At 43.0% G+C, this 22,314-nt stretch overlaps 1 protein-coding gene across 3 annotated transcripts in view; it reads right to left on the bottom strand.

The window, feature by feature from the left end:
* The window catches only part of GLDC (glycine decarboxylase), an 88,582-nt gene extending 70,789 nt beyond the window's left edge, over nt 1-17,793 (bottom strand). Inside the window, exons 1-2 of one of the 3 annotated variants that reach the window (XM_044939901.2) lie at nt 17,343-17,793; nt 16,722-16,800 (exon numbers count right to left, since the gene is read on the bottom strand). In XM_044939901.2, the coding sequence (XP_044795836.2) occupies nt 16,722-16,800; nt 17,343-17,597 (334 nt within the window). In that variant the 5' untranslated portion in view covers nt 17,598-17,793. The remainder of the gene's footprint in view (nt 1-16,721; nt 16,801-17,342) is intronic. The other 2 variants (XM_025281541.3, XM_006076448.4) reach the window with 2 other exon arrangements.
* Between the last annotated feature and the right edge of the window lie 4,521 nt (nt 17,794-22,314).

Below are 22,314 nucleotides of genomic sequence, written 5' to 3'. Positions count from 1 at the left end.
GAATCAGTCCCAAATATTGGAGCTTCAGCTTTAGCATCAGTCCTCCCAATGAATACCCAGTACTGATTTCCTTCAGGATTGACTGGTTTGATTTCCTTGCAGTCTAAGGGACTCTCAAGAGTCTTCTCCAACACCACAGTTCAAAAGGATCAATTCTTGGGTGCTCAGCTTTCTTTATAGTCCAATTCTCACATCCATACATGACTACTGGAAAAACCATAGCTTTGACTAGATGGACCTTTGTCAGCAAAGTAATGTCTCTGTTTCTTAATATGCTGTCTAGGTTTGTCATAGCTTTTCTACCAAGGAGAAAGTGTCTTTTGATTTCATGGCTGCAGTCACCATCTGCAGTGATTTTGGCGCCCAAGAAAATACAGTCTCTCACTGTCGCCACTGTTTCCCCATCTATTTGCCATGAAGTGATGGGACCGAGTGCCATGATCTTAGTTTTTTGAATGTTGAGTTTTAAGCCCAGCTTTTTCACTCTCTTCTTTCACTTTCATCACGAGGCTCTTTAGTTCTTCTTCATTTTCTGCCATAAGAAAGACACCACCTGCCATAAGGGTGGTGTCATCTGTGTTTCGGAGGTTATTGATATTTCTCCCAGAAATCTTGATTCCAGCTTGAGCTTCATCTAGCTCAGCATTTCACTTAATGTACTCTGCATTTAAGTTAAACAAGCAGGGAGACAGTACACAGCCTTGATATACTCTTCCCAATTTTGAACCAGTCCATTGTTCCATGTCCGGTTCTAACTGTTGCTTCTTGACTTGCATACAGATTTCTCAGGAGGCAGGTCAGGTGGTCCGGGATTTCCATCTCTAAGAATTTTCCAGTTTGTTGTGATCTACACAGTCAAAGGCTTTGGCATAGTCAATAAAGCAGAAGTAGATGTTTTTTTGAACTCTCTTGCTTTTTAAATGATCCAACGGATGTTGGCAATTTGATCTTTGGTTCCTCTGCCTTTTCTAAATCCAGCTGGAACATCTGGAAGTTCACGGTTCACATACTATTGAAGCCTGGCTTGGAGAATTTTGAGCATTACTTTGCTAGCATGTGAAATGAGTGCAATTGTGTGGTCGTTCGAACATTCTTTGGCATTGCGTTTCTTTGGGATTAGAATGAAAACTGACTTTTTCCAGTCCTGTGGCCACTGTGGAGTTTTCCAAATTTGCTGGCATATTGAGAGCAGCACTTTAACAGCATGATATTTTAGAATTTGAAACAGCTCAGCTGGAATTCCATCACCTCCAACTATCCTTGTTTGTAGTAATGCTTCCTAAGGCCCACTTGACTTCACATTCCAGGATGTCTGGCTCTACGTGAGTGATCACACCATTTTGGTTATCTGGGTCATGAAGATCTTTTTTGTGTATTTCTTCTGTGCATTCTTGCCACCTGTTCTTAATATCTTCTGCTTCTGTTAGGTCCATACCATTTCTGTCCTTTATTGTGCCTGTCTTTGCATGAAATGTTCCCTTGGTATCTCTGATTTTCTTGAATAAATCTCTAGTCTTTCCCATTCTATTATTTGCCTCTATTTCTTTGCATTGATCCCTGAGAAAATTTTCTTATCTCTCTTTGCTATTTACATTGTGTTAGGTATTATAAGTAATCTAGGGATGATTTCGGAGAAGGCAATGGCACCCCACTCCAGTACTCTTGCCTGGAAAATCCCATGGATGGAGGAGCCTGGTAGGCTGCAGTCCATGGGGTCGCTAAGAGTCGGACACGACTGAGCGACTTAACTTTCTCTTTTCACTTTCATGCATTGGAGAAGGAAATGGCAACCCACTCCAGTGTTCTTGCCTGGAGAATCCCAGGGACGGGGAAGCCTGGTGGGCTGCTGTCTATGGGGTCACACAGAGTCGGACACGACTGAAGTGACTTAGCATAGCATAGCATAGGGATGATTTACAGTATATGGGGAGGTTGTGTGTAGGCTATATGCAAATACTGCACCATTTTATATAAGGGACTTGAGCATCTAACAGTTTTGGTATCCGTTAGGGGTGGGAGGTGTGGGGGGCGGGGGCAGAAACCAATCCCTCCTGGATACTGAGGGACAATTGTATTCTTGATTGGTCCTCATCATAGCCTGGTCTTGATGATCAATTTTACATTCTACTGGGAACACAGTGAGTTGATAGAATGATTAGTCTTGGTACATCGAGCTAATGGAAACTGGTGAACCACCAAGAGTAGGGCAAGTACTTGGTCATGCTTCTGAAAGTTATATGGTCTGAGAAAACTCTACCATTCACTCATCCATTGCTCATCATGACCAGATAGAAGCCAAGACAGTCTGTGACTTGAAGAGTTAAGCTGCTTCTTACTATGATAAAATCAAGACCTCACCTAGAGATTAACATACTAAATCAGAAAGAGAAAGACAAATACTATATGATACCACTTATATGTGTGGTTTAAAAAATGATACAAATGAACTTATTTACAGAAGAGAAATAGACTCACAGACACAGAAAACAAACTTTCAGTTACCAAAAGGAAAAGGGAAAGGAGGGATAAATTGGGAATTGGGGATTAATAGATATACACTCCTATATATAAAATAGATGAACAATAGGGACCTACTGTATAGCACAGGGAACTATATTCAGTGTCTTCTAATAATCTATAATGGAAAAGAATTCATTAATATGTATTGTATATAATTGAATCACTTTACTGTATACATTGTAAATCAAATGTATTTCAATAAAAATCAATTTTATCTAAAAAATTTAGACCTCAGACTTTACCATTCACATTTAATAAAAAACACTTCCCAAACACACAACTTAGTGAGTGTCTGAATTATTTCTAATGTTTGTTAGCTGGTCACCATTTCTCATACCTATTAATGAAATCTTACTTTGGTCCAATCAGCACAAGAGCCAACCCAGTGAGTGCATTTAGGATCCCAGGGTTTGAGTTAATATGTTAAGTGATGCCAAGATTCAACAGGCATGGAGAAAAGGGGAGAAAAAGGGAAAGTCCACTATCAGAGGTCTACTGCTGAACCTGTCTGAAATGGAACATAGCAGAAACAGTCTCTAAGAGCAAGTTCGGGGTCATGATTGGTCTAAATAAAAGCCCCAATCCTAACCATGCAACGTACCCCATTGTACTTCACAACAGATTACATACATTCCTTTCTTCCTTGGAAATGAATTCCTTTCTAGAGAAAACAGCGTGGGATGCTTCATTCCGAAGTGGCAGCTTTCTCCCCCCATATAGTAAGACAAGCATTTTTAAAAGGCAGTTGTGTCATACAAATGCTGGACAGCACAGCCCAAGGAAAGCTGTGTGGACAAAGAGGAGAGGAAGCAAGATCAACTTCCCCCCAGAGTGAACCCCACAACAGCGCACATTTCTCACTCTTGTCCTTCCAACTTGACAAAAACAGCTTCCTCCTGTAAACATGCCCAATTCCAGTAACCATATTCCTGAATGTGAAGGACAATGAAACAAACCAGGGAGGAAATGAGACAGAATGAGGAAGGGAATATCCATTAAAAAACACATCAATGGATAAACGACAAGGTCTTACTGTTTAACATAGGGAACTATATTCAATAGCCTATAATAAACCATAATGGAAAAATATATGAAAAACAATATAATTCATACATATACACATATAAATGTATCTGAATTACTTTGCTGTACACCAGAAACTAACACAACTTTGTAAACCAACTATACTCCAATAAAAAAATACAAAACCATGTAGAGACACCCCGATGCCTGCCTAGGGCCTCATAGAGCAGCCAGTCCTGTGCCTTCCCAGCCATGAAAGGCCTCAATCCTTCAGCGATCTGAACAGTAAGTTCTTTTCTTGCGGAATAAATGCCTGCTTCTGACCTTGTTTACTCCTCTACCTCAGCACATTGCATAATGCCCTGGTCCTTCTGTACCAGGAACAGAGTTCAGTGACCTGGGTACTACTCCCCAAGAATCTGCAGGTGGGTCTCTCACTGTTCCTGCTTCTCAGAATTCAGAACGAATGCTTCCTCCTTCCATAATGCCACAAAAGAGCCTTTCCTTTGTCACTTGCACCTAAAATATCAAGGAGAACTTTGTACCAACCACTACTACAAATATACTTTCTGATAGAAAATAAGCTGATTTAGCTGTTAAATTGCTAGGTCTATGTTTTAATTTCCCACATATGTGAACTTTGACAAAAACTGGGAAAATGTTGAGCAGGTAGGCTATATGGGTCAAGATACCTGTTACACTCCAACACACACACAAATGCAAATACATACACATTATTCCCCATTCTTAACCCATTCCCCAAACACTCAATATGATGATTGTTTTTGCCACAATTATATGGGAAAATGCTTTCTTTTGCTTTTTAGACAATCTAAAAATAACATGCCTAAGTTATTACAGAGTATATATAATTCTACCATTTATATTAAAAAATTAATGTATATGCATATTATATGTTAACAGAATAGCTCTGGGATGATTCTTAAGAAACTGATAAATGAGAAGGCTTCTTGCTTTTTTCTGTGTATCTTATCACGCTTTTGAGTTCAAGACAATTTGCCTGTGTTATTATTCAAAATTTTTAAATTAAAATGTTATGCACAGAACAAAATCCTCCTTGTGAAATACATTGGTGAAGATACCTACAGTCCCCGCAGTGGCTGGCTGTCCTCAGAGCATTTTCCATGCAGCCCAGCAGCACCCAGACTGGAGCAGCCACTCAACCAGCAAGAGCCATCCTCCCACGCCCTGCCCTTCATGTGCTTGGCAAGATGCTCAGAAAAGGACTCCAAGGAAATCAGCAGGATTGAAAACCAACAAACTCATATTTGAATTTGCCCAGAAAGGCCTTTTTCTGCCAGAGGCTACAGGGAAAAGCTGGGGCTAGAATGTGAGGACAGAGACTGACTTAGCATTTTTCTTGCCAACTTGTAGATCCCTGGATTCAAAGCTGCTCAGGAACCATGGGGTGGGGTCAGGGGCTCTCAATTCAACATAAACAAACCATGGATGATAGCATATATCAAGATTTTCTGATTTCCTAAGTGGAAGCCAGAATTTGCCCTCTAATTCCGTCCCCATGTGCAGCCTTTCTCCCTCCTCCATAAATAAGTGGGGTTAAGCCAGGCTTAACCCCACTTACTCAGCCCATAAACCCTACTCCCTCTTATCTGTCAAGTTTCTTTCCCAGGCAAAGAAATTGCCCAACCACAGTCTGTTGAATCATAGAATCTGTTCAGTCCAGGAAGGTAAACCAAACCATAAGCTCTGTACAATGCAGAATTTTGCTGTTGTTCAGTCGCTAAGTTGTGTCCAACTCTTTTGCGACTCCATGGACTGTAGCCTGCCAGGCTCCTCTGTCAATGGGATTTCCCAGGCAAGAATACTGGAGTGGGCTGCAGAAGGACATGGAAACTCTTTAAACTGAAACTCTGCAGGACTGGCAGGAGGGAGCCCATCCCACGTATCAGGACGTGGTCTGGGCAGCACCACACAGGCCTGATGCCCCATCTCCAATCCTGCCAGGCTCTTTCCCATCTTCTTGCTCAGCCAATTAACACCCAACCTCACCTAGCCCGTCATGGCCCTCAGGAATTAGAACCCTCTGTCAGGTACTTCCAGCTTAGAGGAGCCAAGGCATGTCCAATCCGCATTTCTGATGGCTCTTTGTCCCTACAGTTCTACTTTCTCACCCAGGAGATACACAAAGAGTACAGGCATATGGAAAAATTTGTAATCCACCCCAGAATCTCACCAACTAAATTATAACCTCTTTGTGGGCAGGGGCATAATGGTTTGCTAGGCACATAGTAGGTGCTCAGAAAATGCAAGTGAATGAAAATTCACCTAAACCCCCACACATAATTAGCTCAATATTCACAATAAGTCATGCATTACAGAATCCACGAAGACAAATCAATGTGCAAATTGTTCTCACATCCCTAAAGGCACAAGCTTCAGAAAAACATTTCTAAATAGAAACTTGCAGCTATGAAGCAAATTCTGTGAAATAATGCAGTGACTGCAATAATTTCATATTTTCCAAAATTTTCTTTCCTTATTGTTTAATCAGTTAGTATATTGATGATATAGACATTGAGAATCCTTACAAAGTAAATCCCCAGTTTGCATTTGTATTAAAATACTGCATGTTTAACAAGTAAAATAAACCACAGTTGTCAAAACCAGATCTAAGATTTCTAAAAGCAAAGCACAGTGTCATTTGGTGGGGGGAAAAGAGGACATAAAGAATAGAAGCCACAGCACCTACCCTCCGACAAGCAGCTCACAACCTCACTGTTGACCAGCCCCCTTAGGGCTCTGAGTTGACTCAGGTTAGCAGTCAGGCCCCCACTCTCATTCCCATAAGGTGGTCACTGACCTTCCACCCCAGTGTGCCTCCCAGCTCCCAGCCTGTGCGGGCCTTGAAGTCCTTGGCCACTTGACTTCACCAATCCTCCACCTCAGCTAAACTCAGACATCCCATTTCTGTTTCTGCTCCCCTGTCACTAAATGATGTTGGGTAAGGGGACCCTCGCAAACTTTATAGATTCAAGGCATCAAATCTTAGCAGGGAACTTCCTTGGTGGCGCAATGGATAAGAAGCCACCTGCTAATGCAGGGGACAGGGGTTTCATCCCTGGTACGGGATGACCCTACATGCTGCAGAGGAACCATGCCAGTGTGCCACAACTACTGAAGCCTGCATGCTCTAGGGCCCTCGAGCCACAACTAAGGAGCCCAAGGGCTGCAACTACTGAAGCCCACGTGCCCTCGAGACAGCAAGCCACAAATACTGAGCCTGCATGCTGCAGCTACTGAAGCCCATGTGCCTAGAGCCTGTGCTCCACAATGAGAAGCCCTCACAATGAGAAGCCCACGCACCACAACTAGAGTAGACCCCTCCCTCTGCAATTAGAGAAAGCCCATGCACAGCAACTAAGAACCAACACAGTAAAAAAAAAAAACTCATAAAGAATCTCAGCAGGTTTTCCATGCAAGGTGATCTAGGCTCCTCACTACCCAGATGGTCACTTTCTCACTTTTCTAATACGTAGTCTCACCCTTTCTGTCTCTCACTCAGATCATTAGACAGGCAGCCCCTAAACTCCTCCCACCACAGAGTGTTCTAACGTCATCAGGTAGACTTTCCTCTCTCTGATCCCTAAGAAAAGTTCAGAATTTGACACTAAGTCCACAAGCCCTAACTTAAGATTTATCCTTTGGCCTCTTGGATTACTTCATCTCAGGCTACTCTGCAATCCATCCGTTTCCATGCTTTATTCCCCCATGTCCTGGCTTCTACTTTCTTCCCAATACTCCATCACTAGGAAATCTTGCTCACTCTCGTTAATTCATTCAGAAGAGTCACTAAATCTGTAACTCCAATTCTAGTCTCTCTCTTGAGCTCTAGACTTGTATTTTCAACTACTGCTTCAGCTTCTTCAAATGCATATTCCACCAACACCTCAAATTCAATTCTGCTCAAACAAGACTCACAGTCTCTTCTTCCTCCAGGACCCTCCTCTTCTCCCTGTTCATGCTGTTAATATCACCATCACCCCAAGACACAGCCTAGAAACTGACCTGCAGTCCAACCTGCTGCCCCTCTGGGCCAACCACCATGTTTGTACCAAAGCATACTTCCCAGGCTACTCCCAGCCACTTACTAAGCCCAGTAGAACGAATGCAGGCCCACTTCTGTAAAGATGTGGGACTCCTCTGGTGGATGACTTTGGCTCAAGGACTCCACGCAGACTGACCAAAATTTTTTAGATCTGTGTTGCAGTCTCTGATTCTTCTTACCCATTTCTCCTTTCATCCCTCTTCTCCACCCGAGTCAGACCTGCATCACAATCTAAAAGCTCCCCAGTCTTCCCCTGCTCCCACTTTTGCATATCTAATATCCTTGTAGCGACTGCTTCCTGGTAGACCTGAACTAACGCACATTTTAAATTTCACCTCTAACCTCTCCAATAAGCTCCCAGTTGGTCTCCTTGCCTGTATCTCAGAGGCACTCAGCCAAACATAATTTGAATGTATACTTCCTTCTGTCATAACTGTCAATGTCTCCCCATTATGTACAGGAAAACAAATCCTTTATCACAGCTTTGGGCCCACCATACCTTGCTTTCTATACGTCTCGGCAGCTCAATATTCTATACATAGTTTACTCACCATGCATGTCCACACTTCCACCCTTCTGTTCATGCCATAACCTCAACCCAAGCATTCACCCTATTTGTAGAACTGAGGAGCTATTCAGTATCTGAACCTACAGTCAGGGATCATATCTTTATCACCCTTTACCTCCTGACTCTTGCATTCTCAGTGCCTGAGCAGTATCTTATTTTCTATTGAAGTTTCTCAATAAATGAGGAATGAAAGTAGATGGAGAGGGTCATAGATGTAGATTTGGGGACAGTAGCTTATAACCCAATAGTAACAAAGGGGACTAGGCTGGGAGATTTAGGGTATGAGCAAATGGCCCTATGTACTTTAACAGTCCTCAAGAGTAATGCCATATTTAAAACATGGTATAATTGACTTCATTTTTATAGCACTGAATATTTTTTTAAAGTTAGGCAAGATTCATTATCATTTATAATACTAAGTATATGCTAACTTAGATGAATGTGGTAGTTTAAAAAATATGTTTGCAGAAGATTTTTAGGGCACTGAAAAACCCTTTATGCTAACTATAACGGTGGCTACATGTCAGTATACATTTGCTCAATTTCACAAAATGTACAACACCAAGAGGGAACCCTAACATGAACTATAGACTCTGGGTGATGACGATGTGTCTCTGTAGGTTCACTGGTTATAACAAACGTACCATTCTGGTGGAAGATGTTGACAATGGAGTCTCTGCATATGTGGAGGCAAGGGCTAAACAGGACCTCTCTGTACTTTCTGCTCAATGTTGCTGTGAACCTAAAACTGCTCTGAAAAGGAATGTCTATTTTTAAAAATTATGTCTATAATCTTGTTTACACTTCTCCCTTCAAAAGGTGGAAACTAATTCCCCTTCCCTTGAATTTGGACCAATCTTAACGACTCACTCTAATGAACAGAATATGATATAAATGATACTCTAGGACTTTCAAGACAAGGTTATAAAAAGGATAGTTTCTGCCTGGCTTTCCTTCTCTCTTGAATCACTGGCTCTGCATGAATCCAGTTGCCATGCTGTGAAGACACTCACTCAAGCAGAATGTGGACTGAACTGTGTGAGGAGGCACCAGGGCCTCCCACTGACAGCCAGCACCAACTTGCCAGCCATGTGAATGAGCCATCTTGGAACTGGTTCCTATAGCTCTGGTTGAGCATCCACCAGTGTGGGACCACAACCTCATGAGTGACTCAGAGCCAGAACCCGCTGGTTTAGTTGCTTCTGGATTCCTGACCTCAGAATCTCTGAGGATAATAAATGTTTGTTGTTGTTTTAAGCCAGTGTTTTGTAGTAATTTCTTATAAAGCAAGAGATAAGAAATAGAGCAACTTTTCCAAAGAAGAGACAATACTTTAAAATATTGTTAAAGAATTTCATTTATATAAAATCTTTGATGATGCTGGATGAATTCCATGATCCTTTACCAAGATGAAGTGGGAAAAGCTGTTTTATATTTTAAGTTATTTGTCTCAATCACATGACCTATTTGGTGCCTCGTCACCTTATGTCAGCATGTTTGTATCTTTGTATGTCAAAAAATAAGAAAGTCCTGTGAAAGGATTCCAATCCAAAATGGAATCTAAGGATATGAAAATGGAGAATCTCATACCTGCTCCCTCGGAAGAATGGAACTTGAGAAATGAGAGACTGATTTCCTGTAAATACCCAATTTCTAGAAGGCTGGGACTTATCTTCAGACCAATGAACATCCACCAAAAATCTCTCCATAATCAAGCCAACAAACTTACTGTCTGGGTTCCAGCTGGATGGCCCTCTCTTTGTGCTCCCTGCCCACAAACACAATCTGCCCTAGACCTTCAACTAACTTTGCAGCTTCTACAGCATGTGTCTCCCAAACTGTAATTCCTCTGCTACTCCCAAATAAACTCAAATTTCTGGTAATTTGAGCTTGCTGACCTCTTTATTTAGGTTCTTTATTCAGTTTACCTCTTTATTTAGGTTGATAGTCCAAAACATGTTAATGCTTAAAATGATACTTTACAAAGAGTGAGATTTCTCACTTGGTGTTCTAATTTCAAAAGGAAGGGAAAAACACTGATTATAATTTATTTTAGAATTCATCTTTTAAATATTTTCATTTTTCCACTTCTATTGGGACACACCACCACATACATATTTGTCTGACATTATCTGATATAATAAAAAGTATCACTAGTCTTTGTGTTTGGTATTTCCTGAGTGACAGGAGTACCTTGTGTTATTCATAACAAGCCCTTCTGAGCATACCTGAGTATCTGCTAATAGATGAGGTTCAGTTCAGTTCAGTCTCTCAGTTGTGTCCGACTCTTTGCAACCCCATGGACTGCAGCTCGCCAGGCTTCCCAGTCCATCACCAACACCCAGAGCTTGCTAAAACTCATGTCCATCGAGTTGATGATGCCATCCAAACATCTCATCCTCTGTCATCCCCTTCTCCTCCCACCTTCAATCTTTCTCAGCATCAGAGTCTTTTCAAATGAGTCAGTTCTTCACATCAGGTGGCCAAAGTATTGGAGTTTCAGCTTCAGTATCAGTCCTTCCAATGAACATCCAGGACTGATTTCCTTTAGGATGGACTGGTTGGATCTCCTTGCAGTCCAAGGGACTCTCAAGAGTCTTCTCTAACACTACAGTTCAAAAACATCAATTCTTCGGTGCTCAGCTTTCGAGTCCAATTCTCACATCCATACATGACTACTGGAAAAACCAAAGCTTTGACTAGATGGACCTTGGTTGGCAAAGAAATATCTCTGCTTTTTAATACGCTATCTAGGTTGGTCACAGCTTTTCTTCCAAGGAACAAACATCTTTTAATTTCATGGCTGCAGTCACCATCTGCAGTGATTTTGGAGCCCCAAAAGTAAAGTCTCTCACTGTTTCCATTGTTTGCCATGAAGTGATGGGACTGGATGCCATGATCTTAGTTTTGTGAATGTTGAGCTTTAAGCCAACTTTTTACTCTCCTTTTTTACTTTCATGAAGAGGCTCTTTAGTTCTTCACTTTCTGCTATAAGGGTGGTGTCATAGATGAGGGTGGGGTCCCTAAGTAGCCTCAGGACGGGACTGGTCAGCAGAAAGGCCAAGTGATTAGAAAGGTGGAACTCTCAGGGCCACCCATTGACCTCTAGAAGTGGGAAGGGCAGAGGGGCTGAAGAGTAAGCTCTATAAAAACAACAGATTTGATGAGCTTCTAGAATGGCTACTACATTCCTGTGCTGGGAAAGGGATGCACCCCAGACCCATGGGGACTAAAGCTCCTGTGCTTGGGACCCTTTTAGACCCCACCCTATGTTGTTGTAGTTTAGTCTCTAAGTCATGTCCAACCCCACAGACTGCAGCATGCCAGGCTGCCCTGTCCTTCACTCTCTCCTGGAGTTTGCTCAGATTCATGTTTATTGAATTGGTGATGCTATCTAACCATCTCAGCCACCCCCTGCTCCTTTTGTCTATCCTATGTAATCTCTTCATTTAGGTGTTCACCTGTATCTCTTATAACATCCTTTTAATAAACTGATAAACATAAGGAAACATTTCTGTGTATTGTGTGAGCCACTCTAGCAAATTAATTGAACCAGAGGAAGGGATCCAACTTATAGCTCATTAGTCAGTGCTGCAGTGGTAAAGAATCTGCCTGTCAATGCAGGAGACGCAAGAGACTCATTCAATCCCTGGGTCAGGAAGATCCCCTGGAGGAGGAAATGGTGACCTGCTCCAATATTCTTGCCTGGAAAATTCCATGAACAGAGGAGCCGGTGAGCTACAGTTGATGGGGTTGCAAAGAGGTGGACATAACTGAGGGACTGAGCACAACAGGTCAGAAGCACAGGTGACAATCCTGACTTGTGATTGACATCTGAAGTGGGGGCAGTCATAGGGGGTTAATATGTGAAGTCTGATGCTATATGCAGGTAGATAGTGTCAGAAGTGATTTAAATTGTAGGATGTCCCCTGAGAATTGAAATTCTGCTTCGTGGTGTTGAAAAACATCCCAGAATCCCCCAAATCATCAGTGTACTTATTCTGTTAAGATGCCATCAAAGATGAGACTATAATAATACTCAAATATTCTGTAATCATGCCTAGCACATTGAATTTTGCCATCTTATTTTTCTCACTGAAGGTGCTGCCTTTTTGAGTTTTCTCCTTCTTATAGTAACATATTTACACACACACAAAAAAATACATAGTCAATATAAAGATATTATCATTGTTTCTGTAGATATAGGAGATATCTATAAAAGATATATTTCAACTTTTTACACTGCTTTCAGAAATCCCAGTTTTTCTATTTAATTTCACATCATTTCTGTACATTTACAGCATTTTATTCATAGTTCTTATGACATCTTGGACATTTTAACTTTTGAACTCAAGTCACAGTAAGACGTAAGCCCACTGAAGATAGTGATTATGTTTATTCATACATTTATCCTCGAAATGCCTTGCCAATAGTAAATGGTCATAAACACTTACAAATTAGGCCATAGGTTGACTGTACAAGCTTTCAGTCAGATCAGTAGGGGTCTGCCCCATAAGAATTAATGACAAAAATATAAGGACAACAGACTACTATGAGAGTCTAAACATACAGACAATGGCCAGACCATATATAACATTTTCACCTGCCACTTGCAGCAACCTGCTCAGGAAACCAACCCCCTAATCCACAATAAACCACCCTTGAGCCAGCTTGCTACAGACTAGACTTGCATAAAGCTGTCTTTTGCTATCTCCAGCGACAATGGAAGAAAATAAACAATAACTTCTCTAGCAATCGGCCCCAAAGAGCCAGGACTTGATTAATAACTGACAACTTCACTAATCTTGGTGCCTGCTTCCAATCTAGAACCAACCAGACAAAGCTGAACAAACAGACTTAAACAATCACAAGGAAAATCCTGCTTTAGATGGAAGACTTGCTTTTGTTGGCCTACCTACATCTTGTTCAGGCCACCAGGGTGCCCCGGAAGGCCTTCCTACTCCTCTGTAAAACAAAAGGCTGACTTCTATAGCAAGTTCAGAATAAACAGCCTTTGCTTTTCTCATTTGGCTGGTCTTTGTTTATTTCCACAGTTGTATAAGAATCCATTGGAATTATCCTAAAGATGAAATAATAATTCGCATATGCTGGGATCTCAAGAAGCCAGAAATGGCCAAAGGAGAGATTTGTCACAGACTGCAGGCTGTACCTGACAACAGACTTAATCCAGCTGAAAGATAACTGATGTCCACAGCCAGGAGAACAGATGCCCTGTCGGTGTCCTTGGGGTCAGTTCAGAAGAGTGGGTCACCTGGGTGACAGAGTTGCCACCTGCAGCTGCATTGCACAACACTGCACCCTTTGCTCACTGCCCTCCAGTAACCATTTGTTAAAATCACTCTAAACAATATTGCTTGGAACATTAGGTTGTCACAAGTCCATCAAAAGTCTCATTCTGACAGCTCAGCTGCCCAGTTTGGGTCGAATAACTTGAACATTTAAGGGTTTAGTGTCTCCTCTCTCTTCCTAATAAGCATGCTCATAATAAGCAATGTGCAATTTTCTGTAAACTTGAAACCTTGCTGCTTCTGTGAAGTTACGGGCTACTTCAGTCTGGCTCATTTGAGATGACTTTACTGAAAATACTACACAGAGAAACATATAGCTGAAAGTGAGTGGTGTGATTCATAAAGTATTTTAAGTTTTATATTAATTGTAAAATAAATACATAGTTACTGTAGAAAATCTAGAAAAAACAGAGGAATAAAAAGAAATCTAAAATCATTCATAATGGCACCATCCGGAGAAACGAATGTTTCCATTGACATAAATCCTAGTTTTTTTCCTTTGTGTATGCCAGTGGAGGGTGGGGTTCACTTGAATGGGATGAACAAGTAGCTTTGTTTGTTTCTCTAAAGTATGGCTTACTGTGAAGATCAAGACTGAGATCAAGGCATTCTTTCAAGGCACTTCCTTACATGTCCAAGGGGAGGGGGAGCCTCCTGCATGACAGCCGAACCATCCATGCTTCCCTGACTGTCAGCCCACTCTGTCCTGTACAATCTGTTCCCTTTGGCTACAGCAGTCTCCGCTGGCCTCATCCAACAGAGCATTACTACTCATCCTTCAACACCCAGCTCTGACCCTACACCTCTGTTACCCCTTCCCTCGCCTTGGCAGTGGGCCTGAGTGTTCTCAGACCTGGGCTCTCAGCCTACTGTGGCATTTCCACTAGGGCAGCTGGTGGAGTGATTCCAGTGTGTTGGGCTTGTGTACACCTGTAAACTGGATACTGAGGAAGCGTCAGGACAAGGATTTTCTACTTTAGGGGACAATGAAGAGGACTGGAGTGTGAACAGGGCCTGCACTGTATGGGCTGAATTCTGCCTCCACTGATTACCAGTGGTGACCTTGGGCATGAATTTTACCCTCTGTATGCCATGATTTTTGTATTTATTTTGGGCCACGCCACACATATGTGGGATCCTAGTTCCCTGACCAGAGATCCCTGCATTGGAAGCGCAGAGTCTTAACCATTGGACCACTAGGGAAGGACTGGTATGCTCATTTTAAGTCAGAGTTGATAATGATAGTTACCTCATAGGGTTGTAATAAGGATTAAATTAATATATGAAAAACATTTTAAAAAGAGCCCAGTACATGCTAAGTACTACATAATGGTTTGAGATCATAAAGTTATGAATAAGAACCCAAGTATCTGCATACTGCTTACAGCTCTCACAATCTTCTTTTACTCAGCAATGAGGGATTTAAGACATGTACTAGTTCTTAGTTTTCTCTCTACTCGGTGAACATATATTTGGTCTAGGATTCCTCTGATTATGGTAGAACACAGGCACTCAGCTTTCATGTGAAACCAAGTTTGGATCACTATGCTCCACTAGTAAATGAAAACGCTTCTACTAGAGGTTACCTGCACCAATTTGCTCTCCCCACGTGGAACACATTCAGTAACCATTGCAGAGTAAAACACTGATGCCTTTCTGATGCATTCTGAACCCCCATCCTCCCTATCCCCACTCCCAGCTCACTTCCAAGAAGCAAGCTTTGTTGGAGAGCCAATCCACTCCAGGGCAAGGGAGACTCCTGCCACTGCAATATTTTCTGAGTCACCTCAGATCGAAGCAGCCCCAAACTTCACAGAAGCTGGGTTTAAAGTTTACACATAAAATATAAATTACTTATCAGAAGTCTGCTTCCAAAGGAAGGGGGAGAAATGGAATCTCCCAAGGTTCAAATTATTCAGCTGGAAACAAGCAATGACACTACAAGAGGCTAGATAACTTGGACATGGTTCCTAGACTCTGATGCTCTTAAAGAACATTTTAGAGTATATAGTAAAAGGGCTGACCTAAACATTTTGTGACTTTGAAAGACTCAGGAAGAAATTTATTTGTTAAAATATTCACTGATGACTTGCTTTAAAAACATATAACTATACTACACATCCAATGAATCAGGATTCTGATTTCCTAAAGTTGAAATAGATAAGGCTTCCAGCCATCCCCAGGTCTCAATCAGTTCAAGCGGAACTGATTGCGGACAAAAAGTTCATATTTTCTTCTATGAACAAGGTCCCTTCCATCAGGGGAAATGGTTCAGATTTGAAACCAATAAAGGGAGCAGCCCTCAGCACAGCCTGAATTATAGCATCAGTCAGCTGGGGGCTGGACCTGCTTCATAACTCAAGTTGTATACTTGAATACAAAATAAAGCCTACTTTCCACATATCTTTTCTGTCCCCAGACCTAAAGCAAACCAATTGTCTTCTCTTCCCTTGACCTCAGAAGACATAGCATTTTTATGATTAAAAACCAGGAGAATACTTTCCTGTTTATTAAAAAAAAAAAAAATTCAGCTCTGCCTCTCCACTTGAATTTTGTCTGTGTTGTGTGAATTCTTGCTCAGTCATAGATGTCAAATAATCTTGAGACCATTAAAATATTTTTAAATATAAAATAAAATTCTAAGAGAGTCTATGGGTAAATTAAGATTTCTTAAAAATCATTCAGACTTTAAATGGTGCCCTTCAGTGGGTATAAATAATAAAATTTGGATCTGAGATGGAACAATTGGAAGCTACTGTGATGTAAATAACCTTGGGGTAGGAGGCCAGATGTCTGGGTCTCCCATTTTTGTCACTCCCCTATTTCAAGACTGTAGGCAGTTCTTTTCTCCCTTCTGAGTATCCCGATCTGCAGAGAAGTGGGGACATCTCCCAAGCCAAAGGATGGGAGAATCATACCTGGACAGGTGCCTGGCGAGTTGGGAAGCCTCCGCGCTTGCTGGTGCATTGCCTTCCCCACACCGACCCCTGCCCCGCCCCAGGAAGTTTGCTGGCTCCTTGCGGAGCGCCGAGACAGAGAACTATTCCAGGGAGCCGAATATATTGCACCCTCTCCCGCCCTGTGCGGTAGGTACCCAACGCTGTTTTAGCTTAATAAACATTCTCCCTCCTGAGCAATCCTGACCCACAGATGGACTTTCAGAGACCACAGAAGACAAACAGGCCAGAGCAAATGGAGTCTCCCGGTTACTTACAGACAGGGTCATCCATTTTCAAGGGTCTCTTCAGGCGGATGCTGGCAGGGATGGTCTTCTCGATCAGTTCATCAACGCTCTAAAATTAAAATTCAAGCTCGTGAACACTGAAGGCAGAGGAAAGTGCTTCTGAGCTAAAAGTCACCTCTGTATTTTGCATATACAAAGGCTTGTGGGGACTTCACTTAAATGGTCTAATTTTTAAAAAGAGTTTCTTCTTAAAAAGGACAACTTTAACAAACCAAAAATCACTCGGAGGGGGGGGAAATAATTAGGGTAGTAATTCGGCCATTCTGGCTTAGATTTCGGTGGGCAATCGGAGATAATTGGATAAATTGGGAGGTCCTTCTCTTGCAAAGTTAGAGCTCATCAGCAGGGCCGAACTAGGTTGTAAAATACACGATTTTGAGGCGCGAAGAGCTGGTGGAGGAGAAAGTAAGCTGCTGGGAGAAGTCTGGGGAACGCGGACTGAGCACGCGCGCTGGCTTCCACACCAGAGCCCCAGACCAGGGTGCAGGTCCCAAGCGAGGCGAAGCGGGGCTCCTAGTGGGGGCCAGGAGGCCGTGAGGGCAGAAGGCGGGGCGGGGGTGAGGCACGGCAGAGCCGGGTTGGGGTCCTTACCGCCAGCCCCAGGGCCTGTAGCATCTCCTTCTGGTCTTTGTCCCCGGGGCCGATATGTCTCCGAGCGAAGTCGTCGTGTCTGGGGAGGAGGCGCTCGAGGAGGCGCGAGGCCCCGGCCCCGCCGCTATCCCCGCCGCCGCTACTTCTGTCACGACCCCTCGGCGCCCACCGGGGGCCAGCTCCTCCAGCCAGGCGGCGGCCGCCCCCGACTCCGCAACCCAGACGCAGCCCCCAGGCCCTGGCGCACGTCTGCATAGTGGTCGTCACCGTCCCCTGCCTGGGCCCGCGAGGCTCGGCCGGGCTTTCTGCTCTTTTTCTGGTCGTAGTCCCCTGGGTGGCGGCTGCTCCCAGGTGGCTGGAGCCCCTTCCCGAAGGATGACCGAAGGGACAGATGGATGTTCAGAGGCAATGAATGGGTGCCGCGCCGATTCCGGACAGGCGCGCAAACTTGTTACTCCTCTCGAAGCACCTGCTTCGCACACTTTAAGCGTCGTTCTGGGGGTGGGCAGTGGGATAGGCCCGGTGAACGCACGGCCAATGGGAGTGAACGGAAGGGCGGGGCAGGGTCTGCCCTGCCCCGCCCCCTTTCCCTACCCCCTCCTCAGGCCCTCCGCGGGCTCCTGCTGCTCTTCTCGCAGAGCCTTCCATCCTCAATTACTCCTGCTCCATCTCTAGTGGGTGCAGGGACCGAGAGCTCCCTGCGCTCGGTGCCAGAGGCCACAGGCGAAGTGCCTGGGGGATTCAGCTGAAATGGAAGGTGATTCCGACAGGGAGGCCAAACTCATAGAGTTGGTTAGTCTGTTAATTTTAGGGTATCTCCCTGTCATACCTCGTGGAAACCAATATGCGCAGATCAGAGTTCTTATATAGTTGTAGGATCATGAACAAGTTATCCAACCTCTGAGCTTCGGTCTCCGCATCTAACAGAGCTGGATAGTATTTAAAAAGAGATCGTACATTGAAACTACAACCATAACACTAGCCTTGAACTCTTCTCTTTTCCCCTTTCCCGCCCTGCTCCCTCCCACCGCGGCGGGGCGGGGGGCGCTGTGTGTTTATGTGTGTGATATAAAAAATGCAAAAGATAAAAAGGTATACATTTTGCACTGTCACCTTAGTTGAAAAATTATGTATACCTGGATATTTTGGAAATCTAATCTCTCTAGCTATCTCTTGAGATTTTTACCAGAATGAGCTTTCAGAATTCCAACTCTAATAGGAGGAAGAGTGAAGGACAGAACATTAGGTGTACTAAGATTAGGGAAAAACAGAACCTGTCCTCTTTCTCTTCTAAGCTTCCTCTTTCAGTCTTATTCTGCACACCCTGGGTTCTGTAACTCACAGGCGCAGAGAGTAGGCAGAGAGGCAGGAAACTAGAAATCAGAAAACTGTAGGCAAAATATGTGTGTGTGGCAGGCAGGGTAGGGGGTGAGTGATGAACTAGGAAGGCCTGGCTGAATATCTCTGAAGTTTTTCACTAGTTTGGAATTGAAATTACAGCCTTCATAAAAGTTGGGAGATATCCTTGGTGCTAGTTGTCATGGGATAAGACAGAAGCAGTGTGCATTTATTCCCCATTCCTGACTATTCTCTATGGATCATAGGGGCTGGAAGGGAGAGAACTATAATTCCCAGATTGGCTCCAGGCTTCTAGATGTTAATCTTCTGTCAACAAGATACGGTTGTGTGAGAACTGGAACATGGAATAAAAGTAGAAACCATTTTCATGTTTTTCTGACAGCAGCAGAGAGATGTATGGATGGCAGCAGACATGAAGTGATTCCTTACCAGCCATCCACGTGTGTGCAGCAAGGCAGCTGTGTTAGCCAACGGAAAAGTGAAAGGAAAGTGACTCTTTGTGACCCCATGGACTATAGCCTACCAGGCTCCTCCATCCATGGGATTTTCCAGGCAATAGTACTGGAGTGGATTGCCATTTCCAGCGGATCTTCCGGACCCAGGGATGGAACCCAGGTCTCCCGACGCTTTACCATCTGAGCCACCAGGGAAGCCAATGGGAACATCCTGTGATTTTCCAACCTAGGAAGCAGCAGAAGTTTCTCACTGTCCTGGACTAGAGCTTCAGTGGTTGACCTGAAGATAATGGTGTTCTATCTACCCTGTCTCTTGCTTTTCCAGTCCTTCCAGTGATTCTATATTCACCTATTCCTGATACTTTAATCCAGGTATTGCTTGAAATATTTTGAGTGTTTTGTTTGTTTTCCTAAATAAACTTTAACAAAGACTATAACTGAGCCCAAAAGTAGTTTTAAGATAGTAATCTTAAAGCTTAGAGGGATTAGCTATCTGGCCCAATTCTATTTGAAGTCAATGATAATGTTATCACTAGTGGAGAATGAGATCATGATAGTCTTAGGCAGAAATGAAAAGTTATTTAAATTATCAGTCTGAGGCTTCCCTGGTGGTGCTGTGATAAAAGAATCCGCCTGCCAATGCAGGAGACATGGGTTTCATCCCTGATCCAGGAAGATCCCACATGCTGCAAAGCAGCTGAGCCCTTGTGCCACAACTATTGAGGCAGCTCTCTAGAGCCCTGGAACCAAAACTACTGGAGCTTGAGTGCCCTAGAGCCCATGCTCTGCAACTAGAGAAGCCACTGCAATGAGAAGCCCACACATCACAACCGGAGAGTAGGCCCTCCCTGCTGAAACTAGAGAAAAGCCTGCACAGCAACGAAGACCCAGCATAGCCAAAAATAAAATAAATTAATTAAAAATATATATATCAGTGGGGAATAAATTTCCTATTGAAGACAAGTCTTTGCTAGACCAAATAGTTGCTAGGTTAGACCCTTCCAGTGGGAATGATTTAACAAGGACTATAGAGAGGGATAGCTGCTTCTGAATGCCACGGAGAGTCTATCCAGCAAAATGACAGATCATGGACTTCCCTGGCGGTTCCAGTGGTTAAGACTTCGCTTTCCAATGCACAGGGTGCAGGTTCAATCCCTAGACAGGGAGCTAGGATCATACCAAAAACAAAACCAAAAAACAGAAGCAATATTGTAACAAATTCAATGAAGACTTTAAAAAATTGTTTTTAATTTAAAAAGATGAAATGACTTCTCAGAGAACTAGAGAATTTCAAGCTCTATAACTTCTGTAGCTTCAGGGAGAAAGTGAGTGAAGTTGCTCAGTTGTGTCCAACTCTTTGCAACCCCATGGACTGTAGCCTACCAGGCTCCTCCATCCATGACATTCTCCAGGCAAGAGTACTGGAGTGGGTTGCCATTTCCTTCTCCAGGGGATCTTCCCAACCCAGGAATCGAACCCAGGTCTCCTGTGTTGCAGGCAGACCCTTTACCCTCTGAGCCACCACAAATCAGACTCACTGTTTGATCCTCCTGATTACCAAATTATCATAAAATTTAAATTCACAGCTTTATTAGGGCTCATATGTGAAAGCTTGGGATTAATTTAAAACCCCAAGACTTGGAATGGGGACATCGTGGTAATTTGGGTTGAATTTGATTATCTTAAACCCTCAAATCCCACTTAGTCCCCTTTGCCACCTGAAACACTCCTTTCTCCCCTCTTTGAGATGCTGGCGATTCCTTGCCTCCCTTCCCATCCCTTGCTTGAAGATTCTGTAATGGCTTCACTAAAAAATCAACCTTACAGAGGTATGCCAATGCTTCTTTACCTCTAGATCCACAGGAGAGTCAGATTGCAACAACTCTAGGAAGGTGAGTAAGATGTCTGACACCAGAGGAGACACTTACGCAGGGAAACAGTTGTAAGACATTGCTAAAGTACATTAGTGTTGGAGGATTTCTCTGTAGGTGTGAGTTCTAGACCAAGGAAGAAGGAATATAAAATCGAAATTATTCATGTGTTTGCAGCACTAGATATTCTGGATTTAGTGTATTAATTCAATCAGTTAGGAGTGGCTCTAAGGGTCTGCTGAGTTCGTTTACTAAAACCAGGCTCAAATTATTATTGTTGTTGTTTAGTCGATAAGTCATGTCCAACTCTTTTGCAACCCCGGGGATGGTAGCACTCAATGCTCCTCTGCCCATGGGATTTCCCAGGCAAGAATACTGGACTGGGTTGCCATTTTCTTCTCCAAGGGATCTTCCTGACCCAAGGATCGAACCTGAGTCTCCTGCATTAGTAGGCAGGTTTTTTGTTTTTTTGTTGTTGTTGTTTTTTTTACCATTGAGCCACCAAGGAACTCAGTTATGGCCTTCATTAAATTAGATTAAGATACTAGAACTTTCTTGGCTTAATAGAGAAGAAAGGATCCAAAGACATTAGAAGAGGGAATTCCTTGGTGGTCCTGTAATTAGGACACTATGCTTTCACTGCTGAGGACCTAGGTTCATTCCCTGGTTGGGGAATTAAGATCCCACAAGTTTCATGCCCAAAAAAGAAAAACTGGATAACTACATGTAAAAGAATGAAATTAGAATGCTCCCTAACACCATACACAAAAATACCCCCCCAAAAAAGAAATAAACCCAAATGAATTAAAAATCTAAATGTGAGGCTAGTCGCCATAAAACTCTAAAAGGAAAATATAGGCAGAACATTCTTTGACATAAATTGTAGCAAGATCTTTTTTGACTCATTTCCAGTAGTAATGAAAATAAAAACAAAGATAAACAAATGGGACCTAATTAAACTTAAGAACTTTTGCACAGCAAAGGAAACCATAAACAAGATGAAAAGACAACCCTCCGAATGTGAGAAAATATTTGCAAATGAAGCAGCAGACAAGGGAATTAACCTACAAAATATACAAACAACTCATGCAGCTCAAAAAAAAAAAACCACAGTCAAAAAATGGGCAGAAGATCTAACTACACATTTCTCCGAAGAGGACATACAGATGGCTAAGAAGCACCTGAGAAGATGCTCAATATCACTAATTATTATTGTTCAGTCACTAAGTCACGTCTGACTCTGCGACCCCGTGGACTGCAGCGTGCTAACAACCTTCCTGTTCTTTG

The sequence above is a fragment of the Bubalus bubalis genome, chromosome 3 (genome assembly GCF_019923935.1).
Source record: "Bubalus bubalis isolate 160015118507 breed Murrah chromosome 3, NDDB_SH_1, whole genome shotgun sequence".
NCBI classification, from domain to species: domain Eukaryota; kingdom Metazoa; phylum Chordata; class Mammalia; order Artiodactyla; family Bovidae; genus Bubalus; species Bubalus bubalis.
Note: the sequence above shows the minus strand (reverse complement) of the source record. Positions and strands in the feature narration are given on the sequence as shown.